Here is a 21,450-nt window from a genome sequence, read left to right on the forward strand (position 1 = left end):
CGGCTCTGCCTGTTTATCAGGACACGGATGAGGGGGAGGACTGGGACGGTTCTGAGGACCCTCTGGCACAGCAGTGCCAGTTAAATCAGGACTGGGCAGATGAGCTGGGGAGGCCAGTGGTCTGGATACATCGCCTGACACTGGATTCATCTCTCCTCCCTCCGTGGCTCCGGAGGAGGGTGCTACCTATGGTGTGGTGTAGCGCAGGGCAGCCAAGGCCTTGGCTCTTGAGCTCCCTGTCGCGGCCGTGAGGACTAACCTCCTCACTGAGGTGCTTCAACCGCCAGTAAGCTCGTCGGAGCCTCTGCTGCAGTTCAATGAAGCCTTCACGGACGTTCTGATGGGCACTTGGTCCAAGCCCTCCACATTGCCCCCTGTGGATTGGAACGTGCCCGACGCCACCGCCCGGCTCCGGGCGACCCCAGCTTTCTGTCCGTAAACCCCACCCCGAGAGCCTGGTGATCCAGGCCTCTACGTCCCAGACCGCATTCCTGACTGCTTCCCCGGATCGGGAATCCAAAAGGTTTGACCAGTATGGAAAGAAACTGTTCTCCTCATTGAGTTTGGGGTTGCGGTCTATCAACACCGCTTGCCTTTTGGGCCGTTACACCCACTCTTTGCGGGACACGGTTGCGGACGTGCTGCCCCAGTGTCCGGAGGAGGCCCAGGCACGGCTCGCCCAAGCACTTGCTGAGGGGCGGGATGCAGCACGTTATTCAATCAGATGTGGACTAGATACCACGGACTCGCTGGGCAGGGCGATTTCCACGAAGGTGGCGGTCCGTCTCCACGCCTGGCTGAGGTCTGCCAATTTTTCGGGTGATGTCCAGTCCACGCTCATGGACATGCCCTTCGATGGCCGTCGCCTTTTTGACGACAAAGCAGACAGTGCGCTTGACCGTTTCAAGGACTCCAGGGCTACAGCAGACTTCTGCTTTTCACCCCTTTCGTGGCCAAGGAAGGGGTGCCCCCACACGTTTGTTCACCCACATGCCGCAGAACCAACCTCAACGCAGACGTGATAACTGCCGTGGCGGTGCAGGGAGACAACGGCAAGGTCAGTCCACATGTTCTCCCGCAGCATCTGCCTCAAAGCCTTCCTAGTCCGAGCTTTCAGGCCCATTTGACGCCAGTGGGGGGCATGGTCCGCCAACACCTCCTCCACTGGCGTACCATCACTTCGGACAGGTGGGTGCTGCAAATCACCCGAGGGGGCTACTCTCTCCCCTTCGAGGCGACCCCTCCAGCCATGCCACCGCAGTGCCACCGCGTGTCGGGGGATCACTTGCAACTTCTGCAGGAGGAAGTTACGGCCCTCTTGGCAAAGGAGGCAATCGAGCGCGTTCCTGGGCCAGAAGCAGGACGTGGTTGCTACTCCCACTACTTTCTGGTAATCAAGAAGGGCAAAGGAGGCCTACGCCCTATCTTGGACCTCCGGAGCGTCAACGGCTTCCTCTGGAAGGAGAAGTTGAAGATGCTGACTTTAGCTCAGGTCCTGGCTGCCCTAGACTGGATGGTAGCGTTGGACTTGCAGGACGCATATTTCCACATCCCCGACCTGCCGGCCCACAGGCGCTACCTGCGGTTCACGGTAGGCCACGAGCACTTTCAGTTTACTGTGCTCCCCTTTGGCCTCACCAGCGCCCGCGGATGTTCAGGAAAGTGATGGCGGTGGTCGCAGCTCATCTGCGCAGGTCAAGGGTGTCAGTCTTCCCCTACCTCGACGATTGGTTGTTGAAGGCGGGTTCGCCCCAGACAGTCGTCTCCCACCTCCAGACTACGGCCGATCTGCACCCGCTGGGGTTCTCCATCAACGTGCCAAAGTCACACCTGTGCCCCTCTCAGAAGCTCCTTTTCATTGGAGCGGTTCTGGACTCGGCGCAGTTTCGGGTTTATCCTCCCGAACAGCGGGTTCGAGAGATTCAGGCTCCGATTCCGATCTTTCAGCCTTTATCCCGAGTCTCGGTCAGGTTGACGCTGCGGGTCCTGGGTCTGATGGCCTCCTGCATCCTGCTGGTGCATCACGCCGGTGGCAGATGCGGGCTCTGCAGTGGGACCTGAAGTTTCAGTGGGCACAGCATCAGGGCAACCTGTCCGACCACGTCCTGATCTCGGAGGGCACTGCGAGATAGTTGCAGTGGTGGCTCACGGATCGTGATTGGGTCAGCGGCAGATCCCTCTCCCTTCCCCAACCGGAGCAAGTGGTTGTGACGGATGCTCCCTCCTGGGATGGGAGGGCCACATGGGAGAGGCGGAGATCAGAGGCCTCTGGTCCCCGGCGGAGTTCCGGATCCATATCAACCTTCTGGAGCTGCGGGCGATCCGACTTGCACTGAAGGCATTCCATCCGTCTGTCCGGGGAAGTGTAGTGCAGGTGTTCACGGACAACACCACCACCATGTGGTACTGCAACAAACAGAGCGGGTTGGGGTCGTGGACCCTTTGTCAGGAGGCTCTGCACCTCTGGACATGGCTGGAACACCAGCGCGTCACCCTGGTGGTTCAACACCTGGCAGGTTCCCTGAACGCCAGGGCGGACAAACTCAGCTGCCGGTGCATGATGGATCACGAATGGCGTCTGATCTCGGACGTGGTTCAAGGTCTCTTTCAGCAGTGGGGAGAGCCTTGGTTAGATCTATTCGCCACCGAAGAGAACGTGCAATGTCATCAGTTCTGCGCGTTAGAATTTCCAAGGCGGCACTCGCTCGCAGACGCTTTTCGCCGCGAGTGGAGCTGCTGTCTGTTGTACGCCTTTCCGATAATACCACTTCTTCCCAGAGTGCTGAAGAACAGGCGAGACCGGGCCCAAGTCATGCTTGTGGCTCCAGACTGGGCACGAAGATTCTGGTATCCCGAGCTACTCAGCATGTCAGTCGATCCCCTGATTCATCTGCCTCTTCAGGAGGACCTTCTGTCGCAGCAGCGGGGGACAGTCCTCCACCCGAACCTGTCCAGTCTCCACCTACATGCGTGGAGATTGAGCGGTGACAGTTGAGGCCATTTGACTTGCCTCCTGAAGTCTGTGATGTGATTCTGGCAGCCAGACGTCCCTCCACAAAAACGGTATACGCCTACAGGTGGAACAAATTTGTGGCATGGTGCACAGCAAAGGCTGTGGATCCACTTTCTGCCCCCCTTTCAGAGATTCTCCTCTTCCTTCTCTCTCTTGCCCAGCAGAGCTTTGCTCTGGGCACTGTCAAAGGCTATCTCTCGGCCATTTCAGCCTTCTTAAGGCTTCCTGATCAGCCTTCTCTTTTCAAGTCCCTTATTGTAAATATATTCTTGAAAGGCATCACACACATGTTCCCTCCTGTTCCCTTCATGATGCCTCTGTGGGCTTGAACCTTGTTCTGACTTATCTGATGTGCTCTCCCTTTGAGCCACTTCATAACTGTCCTCCTCGTCTTCCGACTCTTAAAACTGCATTCCTGATTGCCATCACCTCTGCCAGGAGAGTGAGTGAGCTCCAGGCTCTGTCTTCTAAGCCTCCTTTCCTCTCTGCCCATCCGGACACGGTTGTTCTGAGGACTCGTCCTTCTTTCCTGCCCAAGGTGGTTACAGCCTTTCACATCGGGCAGTCCATCACCTTGCCCACCTTATTTCCGCCTCCGCATCCCTCAAAAGAGGAAGAGAGACTTCACCGTCTGGACCCAAAATGTGCGCTCTCCTTTTATCTAGGCCGCACACGTCAGGGCGGCGTCTAAGTACTCTGACGACGTCATCCCGGTGATCATGCCGTTGACGACGGACGCAGAGCCGCAGACGAGGCCTACCGACGCGCAAGGTTACTGCTGACGAAAAATCTTTCTGGATACAATCTGACGCCTGGGGATATTCTAAGGTAAGGAATCTAACACTAACTACTGTTTCTTACAGATATATCATAAGTAACTTGTGCTTTAATACCCACAAAATGCAATAAGTAACAGAAAGGTTACCAGTCAACCTTTACAAAGAGCCTTCCACTGCGGGGTAACATGTTGCTGCATTTTTTTTTTAACTGTTTGAACTACAAACAATTTTTTTGTGTTAAAATCTGAAAATGATGCAGCTGATGATGGATTATGTGACAAATGCGGGAAATCCAGAACTATGTGCAAAACGCCCAAAATGCAAATTTGCATAATTCCAGTGGCCCTGACTATAAATACAAAGGTCACTGTTCCTCTGCACCAACTAGTGTTCAATTATGTGTTACTCAGCTTTAACACACACAGACATCTTTAGTGATGGTAGTTGCTAGTTGAGGTTTCATAACCTAAAAGAGTACATTGATCACCGGTTAGTTAAACTTGCATTGATTTTTCAATTAAGCTGCTGTTCGTTATTTTAAACACACTCACATAACTATGAAAACACAAAGCACTTAGGCTTTTTTTTTTAGGTCAAGCCTGGGAAGCGCATTTGCTGCTCTGCGAGCCTTGCTATATTGAGTTAGAGATTTAAAGCTCCGCCCACTCTCTGCTCATATTATTCATTGGCTTGTGTCTTTGTCCTTTGTAAATGCTGGCTTCTGATTCCTTAATAATCTTGTTAGTCCATCCTTAGTGCTGCTGTGTCTTTTTTATTTATTTTTATTTACGGGTTTATACCGCGCTAGGATCACCTCCCGAAGGAGTATCTCCGCGCCTTTGAAAACCTTTACAGCTTGTGACAGTAGGTAACACAGATATCATTAGTTGGAAAATAGGAAGGTTTTTAACTGTTTTCTGAACGGGAGATAATCCTGGCAAAGTCTCAGAGAGAGAGGGAGGCTGTTCCACAACCTTGGACCGGCTATGGATAGCGCCCTTCCACCTTGCCTGGTCTTTCTAGCTCTTGGGACCTGTAGTAAGGCTTGGTCACTAGATCTCAGGGACGTACATGTTTATAGAGGGAGAATCTGCTGTTTAGATACCCAGGCCCTCTATTCTGGAGGCTTTTATGTATAGTACATCCAATCTTGTACTTCACCCTTTGTTTAATGGGTAGCCAATGTAAGGTGTTCAAAAGAGGCTTCGATGGTGTACGGGGGGGCTGGTTTAGTACAAGACGGGCCGCAGTGTTCTGGACTACTTGCAATCTCGCAATAACTCCCTCGTTTGCTGATAGGAGCATCCTGTTGCAGTAGTCCAGACGACTCAGTATTAGGGCCTGCACTAATGTTCTCCTAGTTGAGTCAGGGAGCATAGGGAAAACTTTCCTCAGCATGGCGATCACATGGAAACATGAGCTCACCACTTGGTTGCTGTATTGTTTCAGGGAGAGCTCTTGGTCCAGGCGCACGCCAAGATTTTTTACCACCTGCTTTGGCTCTGGGACTGGGCCTAGATCTTGCGGCCACCAGTCTGGGGACCATAGGAGCTTTGCCTCACCGAACAGCATCACTTCCGTTTTTGCAACGTTGCATTGCAAGAAGTTAGATGCCATCCAATGGGCCACTGCCTTCATCCCCGAGGAGAAAGAGTTCCTGACTGTCTCTGTAAGATGTTTAAACGGAAAGAGGAGTTGGGTGTCATCCGCGTATGACATAGGGATGAACCCATGAGATCTCATGATGTTTGCCAGGGGAGCCACATAGATATTAAATAGGGTCGGGCTTAAACAAGAACCCTGTGGCACCCCCTTTGAGATCTCCAACTCCTCTGACGGGTGGGGACCCAGGATGACTGTCTGGGTGCGGTCAGTCAGAAAACTCCTTAACCATGCCAGAGCTCCACCTTCCAGACCGATGTTCACAAGTCTGGTAGTCATGATGTCATGTGACACGGTGTCAAACGCCGCGGACAGATCCAATAGTACCAGGATGACGGAGTAGCCCCCATCCTGGTACATATGTAGATCGTCTGCGACTGACAGCAAGGTGGTCTCGGTGCTATGGCTTGGCCTGAAGCCCGATTGAGAGGGGTCAAGGCCATGTGTATCCTCAATGAACCTGGACAGATGTCTGTTAACATATTTCTCTATCATTTTGCCCATAAAAGGGAGAAGAGAGATGGGACGTAGGTTGGCAAGATCCGTCCAAGGAATGGTGGTATTTTTCCTTAGCGGTCTTACCAGAGCCCGTTTCCAATCTCTCGGAACTTCTCCCGTGCTTAACGATAGATTAATTAGTTTCTGGATACCAGGACCAAGAGTTTCAGCTAACATGGGCATGATACGGGCGGGAACAGTGTCCTGCGGACTACCGCTCTTAATCATTTTTGTAAGGGCGATGACTTCCTCTAAGGAAATAAGGGGAAAGTTTTTTAATTGATTGGCCTGTGTGTCCCGCTGCGGACTATTGTGAGAGGGGGTATTAGGATCGGCTACTTTAGTCGATTTAGCGGCCAGTATCTTTGCATAAATGGAATCGATTTTGTTCATAAAAAAGTGTGAGATCCCATCACATAATTCTTGTGAAGCAACCTCCATCGTCTCGCATGCTACAGCCTTGGTGAAAGTTTGCAGGATTTGAAAAAGAACTTTAGAGTCCTTCCCAGCCTCTGCAAGTTGCATAACAATGTGACTTTTACGGGCCATCCTTATGGCTTTATGATAAGATCTAAGGGATGTTAAGTAGCATTGTTTATCCTCCTGACTCCGGGATTGTCCCCACACTTTTTCCAGCTTTCTGGACTTTTGTTTCATATGTCTCAGGTCTTCAGAGTACCAGACTTCTTGTCTGGCTGCTTGACGGGGTTTATACACTTTCAGCGGTATAATGCTATCAATTGCTTTATTGACAGCATTTACAAACCGATTGAGCTCATTTGACATCATGCCCTCATGCCCATTAATCATAGGGGCTTGATAAGTTTCTCGGAAAGTGTCCTGTGTTAGTTTGTGCCAAGGTCTTCTCTTGGTCGCTAAGGTGGTCGTAACATTTGATTTACCCATGGGTTTGGTGTAGAATTGTAAAATAAAATGATCTGTCCATTCTACTTGAGTGGAGGGTGTGCACATATATAAAGATGAGTTGGAGAACACCAGATCCAACGTGTGACCTGCCTCATGTGTGGGTCCCTGGTTCCTCTTTTTAAGACCTATGTGTTCCATGTCCATAATAAGTGTTCTGGCCTCCAAGCATGTCTCTAATTCACTGTGGAAGTTGAAGTCTCCCACTAATAAGAAGTTCTGGTCATTTAGAATAAACGGCGCAAGAACCTCCATAAGTGAGATCGAGAAATCCACGCTTGAACCTGGGGGTCGATATAAAACCGCACCCCTTCTATTCTCCCCAGAGGCGGAGCTAAGTTTGAAAATCATTAGTTCCATCAGAGGGGTGCTGATTTCCTCCAATATTGTAACAATTAGTTCCTCCCTATAAACAATGGCTATTCCACCACCTATTTTTTATGGACGGTCCAGTCTAGAGACCTTATAGCCCATCGGAATGGCCAGAGTGATAGCAGAGATTGAATGAGGCTTGAGCCAGGTCTCTGTTAAAAAACAGAGATCAGGCTTCTCTGTAGAGATCAGGTCCCACACCTGTGATGCATGCTTTGGTAATGAGCGCACATTACATAGTAGATGTTTACTTCCTATGGGGGTGGGATCCTTGGTAGTTTTTACTGGGCCGGTTTTATGTATGGAGCATAGCGGTTTGATTGGAACTCGCAAAGGAATGTTATCCACTGCCTCGAGGCCAAAATGTGTATAACAGTCAGAGCATGTAAAAGGGCCTTCAAGATTAGAATGAAAAGTAACATCACATGTGGAACCTATACTGGGACGTCGATCCCATAGTACCTGTGATGAGTATGTTAGATGGCCAGTATCAGAGGTTCTCGTGATGGTAGTTGGGACAGCCATTGTCCTCTGTCCCTGGCCCCGTCCAGGCCCGGACGGGCACAGACGGGCTTCTCTCTGGCTTGTCTCCGGCGCGTCCTCCGGCGCTCTTCATTTGAAAGCTCCCATGGCGACTGGCCCGTTTACTTCTGTTGGGATGTTGGGACACAGTTTGTTTTATTTGGTCTGTAACCACTATTTTCTTTAATGGGTTTTGCCCTGCTGCAGGCACGACGGGCTTTCCTTATATTCAGCGCCCCATGCATTCCAAGTAGCCAGGATAATTACCCATTGTTTGCATGGGCGATTTCACTGCCTTTGAGCACAGCGGGGGGGGGGGGGGGGGGGGGGGTCGCGTGTGATCGGTTCCGGGCCTCTCCACTTACTTAAAGTTGCACTCAGAAATCTGTGTGCTTGTTGTGTGAGGAGCAGCCACGTCACGAAACAAGCATTTGCAATGCAATAGGTCTCGCATTTACGCGAGTTTGAGCTATTGACATTGTAAATGAAAATGCCTTTAATTTATGTTTTGCTTTTTAAAACCTAAATAAAAGGCTTAAACTTTCTCAAAAGCTAGACTTATTGCATTGCAAATGCTTGTATTTACTGCCTGTGCAAACACTTGCCTGGCACTCAGAATCAACACGTTTATCACATGCATGTGTATGTTGGCACCCCTTGCAGAGTGTTTGCCTCCTTCATGTGAGGCTACCAGCTCTCCAGATAATGGAGCGTCAGGGCATGCACCCTTCGAAAACCAGAGGGATTGTAAACCATTGTCAGCTCGTTATCACTGAACCTGTCAAATAAACAATCACTTACCCACGTTTTTCAGGTTTTTTTCTTGTGGAAAACAGAGGTATCTTTTACTCCTTTCGAGCCCAAGAAAACACGAGTACAAGGAGCATTTCAATTGCTTTTTACCACAATTCCAGCCATATTAAAACCATGTCCATCTCAATGGTCAAAAACACAGAAGTTAGAGTGGTGTGTTAACGTTATTTGCTTTTTGCCCTAATGGATGTAGGAAGCCTTCCCTTCCACCCCAAAATACATCGCAGTAACAGCAGCAAAACCTATGATCACAAAAGTGTGGTCCGTGGATGGAGTTAGGCATGCAGAGCCATGTACACTCTGTGGCATCAGTGGGAGGAGTGGTAGTTTAAACTAGCTCAATAGGCCCCCAAAGACATTTGGGATAAAAGAGCTCAAAGGTGTATGCTTACTCTTTTCTGGCATAGCGCATTTATTGAACGAAACACGTTTTGGCACATATGGTACGGGCCGCTATAAAAACGCACATCCAGCCCATTCTTAAACAGGCATTTGCAATGCAATAGTTCTCGCATTTTCAAAACTTTGACCTATTGGTATTGTAAATAAAAATGCCTTTTATTATTTCAGGTTTTTTAAACCCATAAATAAAAGGCATTGTCCTTTACAATGCCAATAGCTCTAAATCTCGCAAATGTGAGAGCTTATTGCATTGCAAATGCTTGTCTTTAAAGCAACCTCTTTGACCGTGCCAGCAAACTCACTAACTCCGCCCCACAGCACTCCGAGTAAACATCGCTGCACTTCCAGGCTATATTCATTTGCATGTAATTGCAGACGTGTTTGCGCCCCCCTGGGAACCCATCCATGCTCCCCCCAGGATGGCGGGCCCCACAGTTTGAAGACCTCTGTCTAAGATGAGGAATCTGCGGTTAAAGTATTTACCAGAAATCGCTTTACTGAAGGTAAGTAACTTGTTCTTTAGGTAGATTGCACATAGGACTTTTGAGATCAGTTCAAATTATCCTTAATATTATCTGGGGCCAGTTCTTATTCTATCCATAAAACATTAATTATCCTGTTAATTTGGTGGCCATTTGTGTGAATTCTTAGGCCAATTCAACATGTCTTTCTGAATTTCTTTGTTAGTATCTATCCTATCGATTTTAATACTTATGTGGAAAGTGGGGCTGTGTTTGGCCTTGGGGTAGAACTGCATGCAGTGCATAATTGCTCTTCTTAACTTGCCTGATTTAGAAAAGGAACACAGTTACTAATGATAAATAACTCTTATTGGCTTCTAGTCTCACCATTGTCTTAATTGTATTATGAACAAAATGAGTGGAGTACATTGACCTTCCATATCTAAATCATTTTCTGGCATTGCCAACTTCTTTAATAGTGCACCAAACTGTAGTCAATGTTACAAAAATAAATTAGTAGCCCCAAAGTAGTTTTAAAAAAACGTGAGCAAAAAATAAATAAAACTAGGTTATTTTGTGGGCAAATTTAGAAGATATTATGAAGCAGAAACAACTGATCTCTGTCCCATTATCAGCAGAGATGATACTGTTAGGACTGCAACCAACTACCGCACCATTTAAAGATTTGCTTTTTATTTTGCTATCATGTGCTAGATTGATTATTGCAAGGGTATGGATATCAGATAAACCCCCCCACGTGGCTGAGTGGTGGTTTCTGGTGAATGAAATATATGATTTGGAATTTGCTTTGGCCAAAAAAAGAGGGGATCGATCACTAAAGAAAATAGATACAATTTGGGGAACTCTTTTTCCAGGATAGATTTCATGTTTATGCTAATTACTAAGGAATTGTGCCTTTTGCATTTTGTTTTGCTTGCTTTTTCTTATTTTTTTTTCTTTATTGCTATTTTGTTTTGCACTACTGATCCTTTTCTTTTACGGATATGGAATGTTTCTTTTTTTTCCTTTTCTTTTCTCCTTTGTATTTCCTGATTTTTATGTTTCTGTTACACTTATAATTAGCTAAATGACTGGGAAACATCACTTACAACGCATTCATTACAACGCACTACCATTACAACGCAACCATTACAACGCAAACCATTACAACGCATTGCGCTGGGGGGGCGCTGTAGGATAGGGAATATATTTAATTTACTATCCAACACCTTCCCTACTATCCACGGGGACTGGAGTTGGAATAGTAAATTAAATAATTCACTATCCAGCGCTTAAAAGCACTATGCGTTGTAGTGGTATGCAATGTAAAAACCGCGTTGTAAGAGCAGGCGTTGTAATAGCCTGCGTTGTAACGTCACCAATCCAAATGACTCATTTGTGTAATTTTCAATTGCCTGTGTTATCAATAAGAAAAATTTAAAATAAAAAATAAAAAGTATTTTAATTCCAGCTTGTCTTCTCCGTAGGACTATCATGACCATGTAGCAGAAATTTCAGCCAAACTAGTTGCTATAATGGATGGCTTATTTGACAAACTCTTGTCAAAGGTAATATTTATGCATGTTGATTATTGGTTTTATATACACTTCATAATATAAATTATTTAACCGTAAACTCTCTATTTCTTATACTTTGTTGTCATATGTAGAGGATTCTTTTGTGATTACAGTCATGCAAGTTTTGTGATTTCGATTTCAGAAATGTAGATTTTTGATACCTGGTGCTGAGAGTTTTTTTTATTTTTAAATGCAAAACTGTATGTGGAGCTTTTTGTGTTCACTTAGGGTCTTGTTTCACTTCTTTATAGTGCATCACATTTATGAAATTGCATTCAGATGGGGAAAATATAGTATATCCTGCTACATCAGATTTTGCAGCACACAGCCAAATACTCTGGTCAGACCATTCTCAGCCTTCCACTTTCTCTGGTAAACACCGACACAGAGAATCTTCATTCAGCTTCTTGTGACTGGCTGAAGATCACTTCTACTTCCTTGGCCCAGATACTTTGGTCTTCCTTTTAAAACCTACGGGGAATAATAGTTCTGAAAATTGCTCAAACTTCAATAATATTAACATTTAAAAAAAATAGAAAGGAGAGAAAGCACGAAAGAAAAGCCTTGAACCAACACTTGAAGAAAACTGTTAACACAAACCTGACAAGCAGTCACCTCATCAATTATGACATGTTTTGTCACTGTGATGTCATGTGCATCATTAGGGTGGGACGTGTGATGATATGGTCCTCGAACCATAGATTGTGCATTTTAGTGGCTTGTCTTGTTTGAGCTAACACAAATGGGCATACTTAGCTGAATATTAATTAACTGTACTGCTGGCCTACCAATGCACATCTAATTGCAGTCTTAAATATTTCACGTTTGATCTACTGCACATGACATACATAGGTCTTGGGAGGGGAGCTGAGGAATACTTAGCTGCATAAGCAGATGGCAAGATTGTGTCAACACAAATGTAAATGTAAATGTAAATGTAGAGGTACTTGTATAGCGCACGACTACCCGGAGGCATCTTGGCGCTTGTACGAATACCGCTGAGGAACCCTTCCTGGCCTTTCCTTGTGAAGTGCCCACTCCTGGGCACCCCCAAGGTGAAGCCAGGCATCCTAGCGTTGTTGGGGCCGTTGTGGAGATTAAGCAAGCTATTGCCCAAAGTTGCAGAGTGGGATCCATGATTAGAATAGGCACCGAGGCGAGAATTAACAGGTCCGAGGAAATTGAGCTCAAGACCCGCCGAGGCGGAAATTGAACCCTGGTCCCGGGCCAGACTTCTGCATCAGGGTCTGCCGCTCTAACCATTGAGCCATACTTCTCCGAATTTGCATTAAACAAACTCTAAAAGCATTACACTACTTTCTCATTGAGTACAGAGCAGTGGCTGAACACTTTACAGTGCCTTCCAGATGACAACTGTCCTCAGATTATTTAACAAACATCAGGGAAGTTCCCAACAATCCACACAGCAAAATATGAAGCATCTAATTCCAGTGGCAGTCGCCACCATGACCCCATCAAAGCTCACCCTAACAGCACACACAAAAAAACTCTTTCGCCAGCATGTGGCGTAAAATTGTACCATTAAAAAGAAGTTGAACTTCATGGTAATTTGCGAAAAAGTTGAAAAATGCGCTAAAGTGCATTTTTCAAAGTTCTATTTTACATACAAACATGGTGTCGCTCTAAAGACTTACAGGATTTCGCCCGTGGCTGTGCTGTCCTGCCCCTGTGCTCAGACGTGCTGCTGAGCCCTTCGAGTCCTCCCGCTGCCGCTTTTGCCATCCTTGCGGTCGCTGTGCGGAGGACTCTCTTTCCCGCCACCCCCAGCGGCGGCGCAACGAGGAGATCGTCAGCGAGGCGCCTGGAGGCGCTACAAAGGCAGTGTGACGCCGGCTGAGCGTGTGTCGCTCTAAAGACTTACAGGATTTCGCCCGTGGCTGTGCTGTCCTGCCCCTGTGCTCAGACGTGCTGCTGAGCCCTTCGAGTCCTCCCGCTGCCGCTTTTGCCATCCTTGCGGTCGCTGTGCGGAGGACTCGCTTTCCCGCCACCCCCAGCGGCGGCGCAACGAGGAGATCGTCAGCGAGGCGCCTGGAGGCGCTACAAAGGCAGTGTGACGCCGGCTGAGCGTGTGTCGCTCTAAAGACTTACAGGATTTCGCCCGTGGCTGTGCTGTCCTGCCCCTGTGCTCAGACGTGCTGCTGAGCCCTTCGAGTCCTCCCGCTGCCGCTTTTGCCATCCTTGCGGTCGCTGTGCGGAGGACTCGCTTTCCCGCCACCCCCAGCGGCGGCGCAACGAGGAGATCGTCAGCGAGGCGCCTGGAGGCGCTACAAAGGCAGTGTGACGCCGGCTGAGCGTGTGTCGCTCTAAAGACTTACAGGATTTCGCCCGTGGCTGTGCTGTCCTGCCCCTGTGCTCAGACGTGCTGCTGAGCCCTTCGAGTCCTCCCGCTGCCGCTTTTGCCATCCTTGCGGTCGCTGTGCGGAGGACTCGCTTTCCCGCCACCCCCAGCGGCGGCGCAACGAGGAGATCGTCAGCGAGGCGCCTGGAGGCGCTACAAAGGCAGTGTGACGCCAGCCTCGCGTGAGCGAGCGCGGAGCGAGCCGGGCGAAGCCCGGGCAAAGGGCGGGCCCTCTGTGGCCCTCAGTGGCCGAGGTAGGCTGGGCTGGGCCCCGCTATTTTTATTTTTAATCCTCCATATGTTATCCTATTCGGTCCGGATGAAGTAAACACTTCAGTGGAGAGGGACTGCACCTTTCCGTCATCCATAGTACCTGAACGCTGACTGCACTGATTTAATTTTACATTTTATCATCGTGTTTTAATAACTTTTACGTATTCTTCTATTGTAATACCATTACTTCGCAACGCCGGAGTGTGGGAAGCTTGCAGTAAAAGATGACAAAAAAACTTCGCTCTGGGAGAATGGTGGGAGGAAGAACTTGCGCTAAAACAAAATCAAATCCCTTGCGAAACAAGTCTGTGAATAACCAGCTGCTAAAGGGCCAATGTCAGCTCTTTGAACTTTGGGAAAAACCGGTGGAAAAACCCTCAATGGCTGTTGAAAAAGATATTACAGCCCCAGACATTCAAGAGAACGATACTCACACTGTAGATACCAACACTCTTCTTGCGCCTTCTGAGCCACCGCAAGTGACATTCATTGACACCCCCTGTATTGTGCATTCTGAGGAGGGCGGGGCTAATAATCTTCCTGCACTCTCACTTAATGATTCTTTAGTCAATAACTCCATTCCACTTTTGGAGTCACCCTTGAACAGCATGGATGGTCAAGCCTCCCCCCTGCTTTCTATTGACCTGGAACTCTGTGGCCGCTATGTGAAGCCGATCAGCCCGGCTGCTCCGGAAACTAATAATCCTTTAGGAGGGGCGACACCATCCGGGCTGCTACTCTATAGTAGTACGCCCTCTGTGAATAGGCAATGTATGTCTGACTTATTAAGTTCTTCCAGGAGTCCAATTCTTAATTTATCCGGCAGTTGTCCTACTGTCGGGGCAGGAGACAAACCTTTATCGGAATCCCTGATTGCACTGGAACATCTGTTAGCCTCTATATTGTTCCTATTGGGAAAATTTGTAGGCAGCTCGGACTGTATTTTGGACTCTGTTACACAAATCTTAGAAAACCTATTACAAAAAGCACCGGAAATGAGGAATACCCCCCTCTTCTCGCATGGTACTAAACTAAATAAGGGGGAAGCCGAGGTGTGTACAGAAAACTCCAAGATAAAGTTCCCTGAACCAGTGCTAGTTGCACTACACGATAATATTGCTAAAGGTTCGTCTGTAACTGCTGCACCCAATTGTATCATGAAGGCGGATCTGGGGATAGCGGAAGAAATTATGCCTAGCCCTGACTGTCAAGTACCACAAGAACTCTTTCCAATCTTCTGCTCGGAAAATAAAAAAGCCATTTCCGAGGTCAATCAAGAAGGAAGGGAAAAAAATGGAAAACACAAAAAATATAAAGGAAATAAGAGGAAACTGGTGCGTAAGTACAAGAAGAAAAGACAGAGGCGGATAATTTTTCAAGACTCTATAGTCCTAACTGATAAGGAAGATAAAGCCACTGAACCTATTCCACCTACCGCAAGGGTGATTTTGGAAGCCAGTCCTCCCTATCGTGCCTCAGAGTCCCCTGGAAACTCTCCACCCATGATTAGGGAGGATTTAACACAAAAGGACGGCTTGGGCTTAAAATCTTCCCTTGAATCGGATTTAAGGAGTGCTAATCCAGTTAAATCTGAGCTACTTAATCCACTGGCCTCTCCCTTTACTTTTACAGTTGGGACAGGGGAGCCGTTACTTCCCACTCTTGAGCGAAAAGAGGCTACATCTTATGTGGACACTTATGTGTTGGATTTTCTTCCGCTATTTGATGTTGACTTACCACTAAATAGAACATGGCTACTCAAACGCTTTAGTGAAATGGATAAGTTACACCGCATTCAATCAAGCGATATTGAGCTAGTCTCTTTGCTAGGGGGAAACAGTGTTTCGAGCATAAGGGTCAAATTTTATTCTAAAATAATTGTAAATTTGGTTTTGCAACAGGCAGAGAGTTTCCAATGCATAGGTATCGATGTCTTACCGATAGTGAATTTTGGATATAAAGACGCTTCCCATAGGATGTCCCAAAAGGATGATAGACAAATTGGGGTTACTTCACCATTTAAAGATATAAAGATCTGGGTTGCAAAAGGGAAACGTTTGGTTTCCCAGGTTAAACCACCTTCACTGATTCAGAATTCCTCGCAAATAGAGGATTCCAATCGGTGGAACTGGCTGCATAATGCTTTATCATCCAAATCCACAGATAAACCCAAATTGTTTCAGCACCTTTAACAATCAATTGAAAATTATCTCATGGAACGCTGCCGGGATACACAGTAGTCCAGAGAAATTAGAGTTTCTATTCACGTTGGGTGCAAACGTGATTTGTATTCAAGAAACTTGGTGTATTAATAGAATTGATGTTAGAAATGACTACTTTGTGTTGGAGGTCCCGGCGGTTGCTTCCAAGAAAGGGAATGCTAAGGGGGGTATCGCGTGCATGTTATCAAATAAATTGAACTGGAAATTCTCTCAGTACACTGACCCAAGTAACCTTTTTCAAGCCATAACTATAGCAAATCTTCCCACCCTCCCAAAGAAGTGGTCTGTTATAATTATTAATGTTTATATCCCTCCGGAAGAGTGTTTTAATGGTGTGTTGAAGCAGGTTTTTCAATATATTGGCCAGATTAAAAAAATATCACCTTCTCCAGAAGTTATACTTGTGGGTGATTTAAATTGTAAAATATCTAACTCCAGTATGAACCTTTTTAGAAATAAAGCCAAAGAAGAGGCGCATTTTATTCCACAATCCCTTTTCCCAGACAAAATAATAACTAGTAAAAGAGGGAAGATTCTTCTGGAGGAACTTTCGGTAGTCGAGGGGCTTATCTTAAATGGGAGATTCCCCTCTGACGTACCTGCGAAATTTACGCATAAATCTCACTGTAAGCCCTCTATAATTGATTATGCGATCTCGGACTATAACATGTTCCCGCGTATCTTGGATTTGATGATAGTTCCCACGATATTGAGTGATCACAATATAATACTCCTGACTATTTCCCTAAAACCTCCTAGTACGGCATCATGGTCTATTAATAGTAAAGACACAGCCTTCCATGCATCCTCTGGTAGATGTTTTTGGAACCCATCTGTAATTTCTGGGGTGCATACTATTCTATGTAAAACCATAGCAGACCTGAATGCTTGGCATGATTCGGAAATTGCTAGTTTTGAAAACTTCATGCGGAACATCATCATGGACGTAAAAAAGGTTAGCTGTCCCCCGAAGCGGGTATACATGCCTAGTGCCTTGTGCACACTGAACAAAGAAATAAATAAATTAGTCCGAGCTCAATTTTTAAGTAGATCTGGGGAACGGCAAAAAGAACTATTGAGGTTAAAAAGAAAGAGAGTTAGATTAAAAGCGAAACTAAAAAAGGAAAAGGAAGATTTAGTATGGATCAATCTAAGGGAAGCAGTAGCGCATGGCAAGATCCGCGAATTTTGGTCCATAATCGGGAAGGGATGTGGCAATAGATTAACTCCTTGCCCAATCCCTATTGCCGAAGATGTTTGGTCTACCTATATTTGGGATCTCTATGGGGGGTATGGTACTTTAATGGATACTAGCCTCCCTGATTTATTTTCTGAAGGAGAAATTAAGTATCCATCAGAGGAAACAATAGCTGCGGCCATAAAGAACATGCGTTCGTCTGGCGCAATGGGCCCGGACGAACTCCCCATGACGGTCCTGAAGCAGGAGCCCTGCCTCTGGAGTAAAATACTTTATCCTCTATTCAAATCCTGTTTTGATTCGAAGAAGGTACCAGCATCCTGGAGGGGTAGTATCTTGGTCCCTATCTTTAAGAAGGGCGCAAGGGATATCCCTAGTAATTATCGTCTGATTGCTCTCCTCGACTCAGTCGGTAAGATCTTTGCGAAGTGTCTTTTAAATCTACTTTCCGACTGGGTGGATGAGAATAATATTTTACCACTCGAACAAACGGGATTCCGTAGGGAGCACGGCACTCTAGATAATTTGACCACCCTTCATGTGATATCGGACAAGTATACGCAAGTGAGAGGGGGATTTGTGTATGCAGCCTTCATTGATTTCTCCACAGCGTTCGATAGAGTGGATCGTAGAACACTGTGGAGAAAACTATCATCTCTTGGAGTACCCCCATACTTGTTAGAACTTGTTCGCACATTACATACGGAAACCTGGTGTAGGGTGTTGCAGGGGGGAGAAAGGGGTCTTTCCGATCGTATCCCTTCTCTAAACGGCCTGAAACAGGGCTGCCTCTTGGCGCCTCTGCTGTTCTCCCTATATACGCAGGACCTACCTGCAGCCGTATCTGTCTGTGAGGGCATTGCTCCAGTGATAGGGGGGGCCTCCATCTCCTGCCTGATGTACGCCGACGACATTCTTGTTTTGGATTTAACACCTAAAGGTTTAGCAAATAGGTTGCAAGCACTCCATGCCTTTGCAGTTTCCCACTCTATGAGGATTAATATATCTAAAAGTAAAATCATGTGCATAGGGGGGAAAAAGAAGTGCCGTTCGGAAAATTTTGGGTGGAACATTGGCGGTCAAAAGCTGGAGGTAGTCAAAACTTACACCTTTTTGGGAAAAATCATCGCGGCTAACCTGAGCGAGAGGCCTCATATTGATCATTGTTCTCGAAAAGCCCTCGCACATGGTAAAGGCATAAATTCACTATACTCAGCGACCGGTAAAAGACATTTTTCTTGTATGCTTGAGGTATATAGGGCTAAGATCCCCGCTACCCTTCTTTATGGTATCGAACTCGTTGAGTTAAAACTCTGGGATTTCTGCCATAAAACTGAAGGGAAACTCTTAAGATCCTTGTCTTCACTAAACACCAATTGCTCTTTGGCAGCTTGCAGACTTGAGTTTGGGCTAAGGAGCAGTTTGGTGCAGGGATTATGTGCTCTGGTACGATGGGTGGCCTCTCTCGCCAGAGCAGAACCGGGGACGATGAGAGCCCTACTTAAAAGCGAATTATTAGGCAACTTTAAAGAGTTTTCACAACTTGTAAAGAATTTTAGAAAAGCGGTGACTCTTCTGAAACTAGATGAAAGTACTTTGTTCCTGCACTCTCAATCACAACTAAAAATCCTGTTAAAACAGGCATCTTGGGAACTATGCTTTCAATTAGATAAGAATGAAATACAAGGAAAAGGGGGTTGTGATCTTCTCCTTAACTCATATGTTGCCAAGAAAGCCCAAGCCTATGTTTTATGGAATATACACCATGGCATTAGAAGGTTGTGGTTCCTCCTTCGTCATGACCTATTACCATTAAATGTACTTCTATCTAAATGGTATGGAACATCTAAAATGTGCAATCTTTGTAACTCAAGTATACAGGATCGTATGCACGTTTTGCTGATTTGCCCTGCACTCCGCACTTTGCGCCTTAAATGGCTAAAACCAATTTGCATCCGTTTAGGTATATCCAATGTAAATATCTTTTTACAATCTTTATACTCGCCCTTAAATGAAATGTTCTGCTTCTACATTTTTAAATTTTTTAAAGGATTTTTAGATATTTATTAATACGTTATTTAACTTAATTTGTGTCAGCCTTTTGTCGTACTTTTGTTAACGGATGATTCATGGACTTGCATAACACATGTTTATGGAATATTATGTTAGAATTTGTAGTTGTTTTGAACTTGTTGTATGTCTTTTTATGTGGCCCTCGACGAGAGCCAAAACATAAATAAATAAACTTGAAACTTGATACAAACATGCCATTAGGGCATGTGTGTGTGCAAGATGTACCCATATGCAGATTTCAGGGGTGCAACAGGATGTCCTTTTGACACCCGGCACCCTTGAAATTGCAATCTCGATTTGCGATTCACTAATTGAGAATCGCAAATTGAGATTGTCTTCCCATTCATTTCTATGGGCCTCTAGGAATTCATTCCTCCATAGGAATTAATGGCAATTACCGAATCGGTAAATACCGATTCAGTAAAATGGGGGAAACATTCAAGGGTGCCAGGGTGTCACTTTGACACCCTTTGCACCCCTGAATCGTGCTTGTGTGCAGATGTGGCACACATACATGCCCTAAGTGCATGTATGTCTGCCACATGGCACAGTTGAAAATGCACAGATTTGCATTTTCAAAGGTATTCCTTATTTACCACCAACAATAACGAATCCTACAATGGGAAAAGCACTCATTTGAGTGCTCCCTACATTGCAAATTCGGTAATTGACCGATTCGGTATTTTAAGGAATTGGTAATTTACATCCCAAATGCCCAATACCGGTTGGTAACGGCCGAAATTCAGTAATTTCGGCCGTTACCGACCGGTACTGGGCCACCTACATCTGGCCCCTGGAGCACTAGTATAATCTGACAAAAAACAGAGGTTGCATTAGGAGTGATCAAAGTAAACAGTGATCTGCTACAGTCTAGCATATGACTTTGTATTTTCGAACTAAAACCCAACTTTGAAATGCCAAAACCTCACCATAAGATTTCTTTTGTTTCACATGGTTTTGTTTGTGAATTAAAGAGAATGTTTAATAATTTATGTATATTTCTTTCTTTATTTTGCTTATTTTTTGATGATCCAATCGTAGAAATTGCTTAGGCTGAGGTCCTCGGCTCTCAAAAATAATTCAGTGGGGGCTACAGATGCGAAAGGTTAAGAACCACTGATAGACAGTGCCATTGGTGCTTTCCCGACCATGCTCAAGTTGTGTCCTATTATTATAAACCTTTGTTGTCCATAGAGCACTATTAGACCGCATTTTGGCTGCCAAAGGGACTTAATATGTATGTTTACATTTGTTAACGCTTTGGACTATTAAAAAATGTTGACTTCATTCATCATTAGAGACATTTTTTACATTTTCCTCCTTTGCTAGATTTTAAAACCTATTCCATTCTTTACAGTATATTGGCATAAAATATGTATAATGTAACCTTTTAATCAACCTTTAGTCTGCAGTGTTTCATGAAAATCTTGATAGAAGAGTCAGAAACTTAAAAATAAAAGTGTTTTAATGTAAAATCAAGGAATGCGTGAAAAAGTGACGGGTTATTTATATTTGTATGAACAGTATGAAGTGAAAGCCCCAGTACCCTCTGCCTGTTTCCGAAATATTTGCAAACAGATGGCGAAGATGCATGAGGCTATATATGATCTTCTTCCTGAGGAGCAAACGCAGGTGAGAGTTATACATTTCTATACAAAATTGAAAATTGTTTTGTAGCTTTTTTTCACCTTTAGGATTAAGCTATTGCCCACATGAGCAGGGAGTGGACGGGAAGTTTCACGAAGCTTCACATTTTGCACCTCTTCAAAAAAAGTGCTCTAATTTTTGGTATCATGGTACATCATACCTCCGTGTAAGGTGCACTGGTCCTGCATTAATGAAAACTGTTACTTTCCCATGTTGGAATAGGAGCTACTTTTCCTTTTAACAGGAAGTGGAGCAAATCTGGTGTTCCAGTACTCTTACAGTGTTATTGACTGGTATGCAGACTCCGCTACTGTTTGCTTATGGATGCTCTATAACTTTATGTTGTTGGTCTGAAAGCAGGCTCTAGGTTGTCGACTGACATTAATAGTTTGTATAGCAATTATTTTGATTAAACACAAACTTTAAGACATTTTTGAATAGACACATTTAACAGTTTCTGATCAACTACAGCAGTTCAAAGCAGTGCAAAAGTTGTTATAAAAGTGGTCCCATAAAGTTTCGTACATAACCGTAGCATACATATGACAACAGTATGTGTTAAACGATTTTGTGGATTTATCGGGGTGGAGCCAAAAATACAGGCAGGGACATGTTTAACTTAGTAAACCCCAACCCTCCCACACATGAACTAAAC

At 45.6% G+C, this 21,450-nt stretch overlaps 1 protein-coding gene across 4 annotated transcripts in view; it reads left to right on the forward strand.

The window, feature by feature from the left end:
- Nucleotides 1–21,450, forward strand: part of VPS54 (VPS54 subunit of GARP complex) — a 599,465-nt gene that overhangs the window by 473,794 nt on the left and 104,221 nt on the right. For all 4 annotated transcript variants that reach the window (XM_086927614.1, XM_086927616.1, XM_086927615.1 and 1 more), the window contains exons 21-22: nt 10,934–11,014; nt 20,673–20,780. In XM_086927614.1, coding sequence (XP_086783740.1) covers nt 10,934–11,014; nt 20,673–20,780 — 189 coding nt within the window. The remainder of the gene's footprint in view (nt 1–10,933; nt 11,015–20,672; nt 20,781–21,450) is intronic.

Source organism: Lissotriton vulgaris, chromosome 6 (genome assembly GCF_964263255.1).
Source record: "Lissotriton vulgaris chromosome 6, aLisVul1.2, whole genome shotgun sequence".
Taxonomy (NCBI): Eukaryota; Metazoa; Chordata; class Amphibia; order Caudata; family Salamandridae; genus Lissotriton; species Lissotriton vulgaris.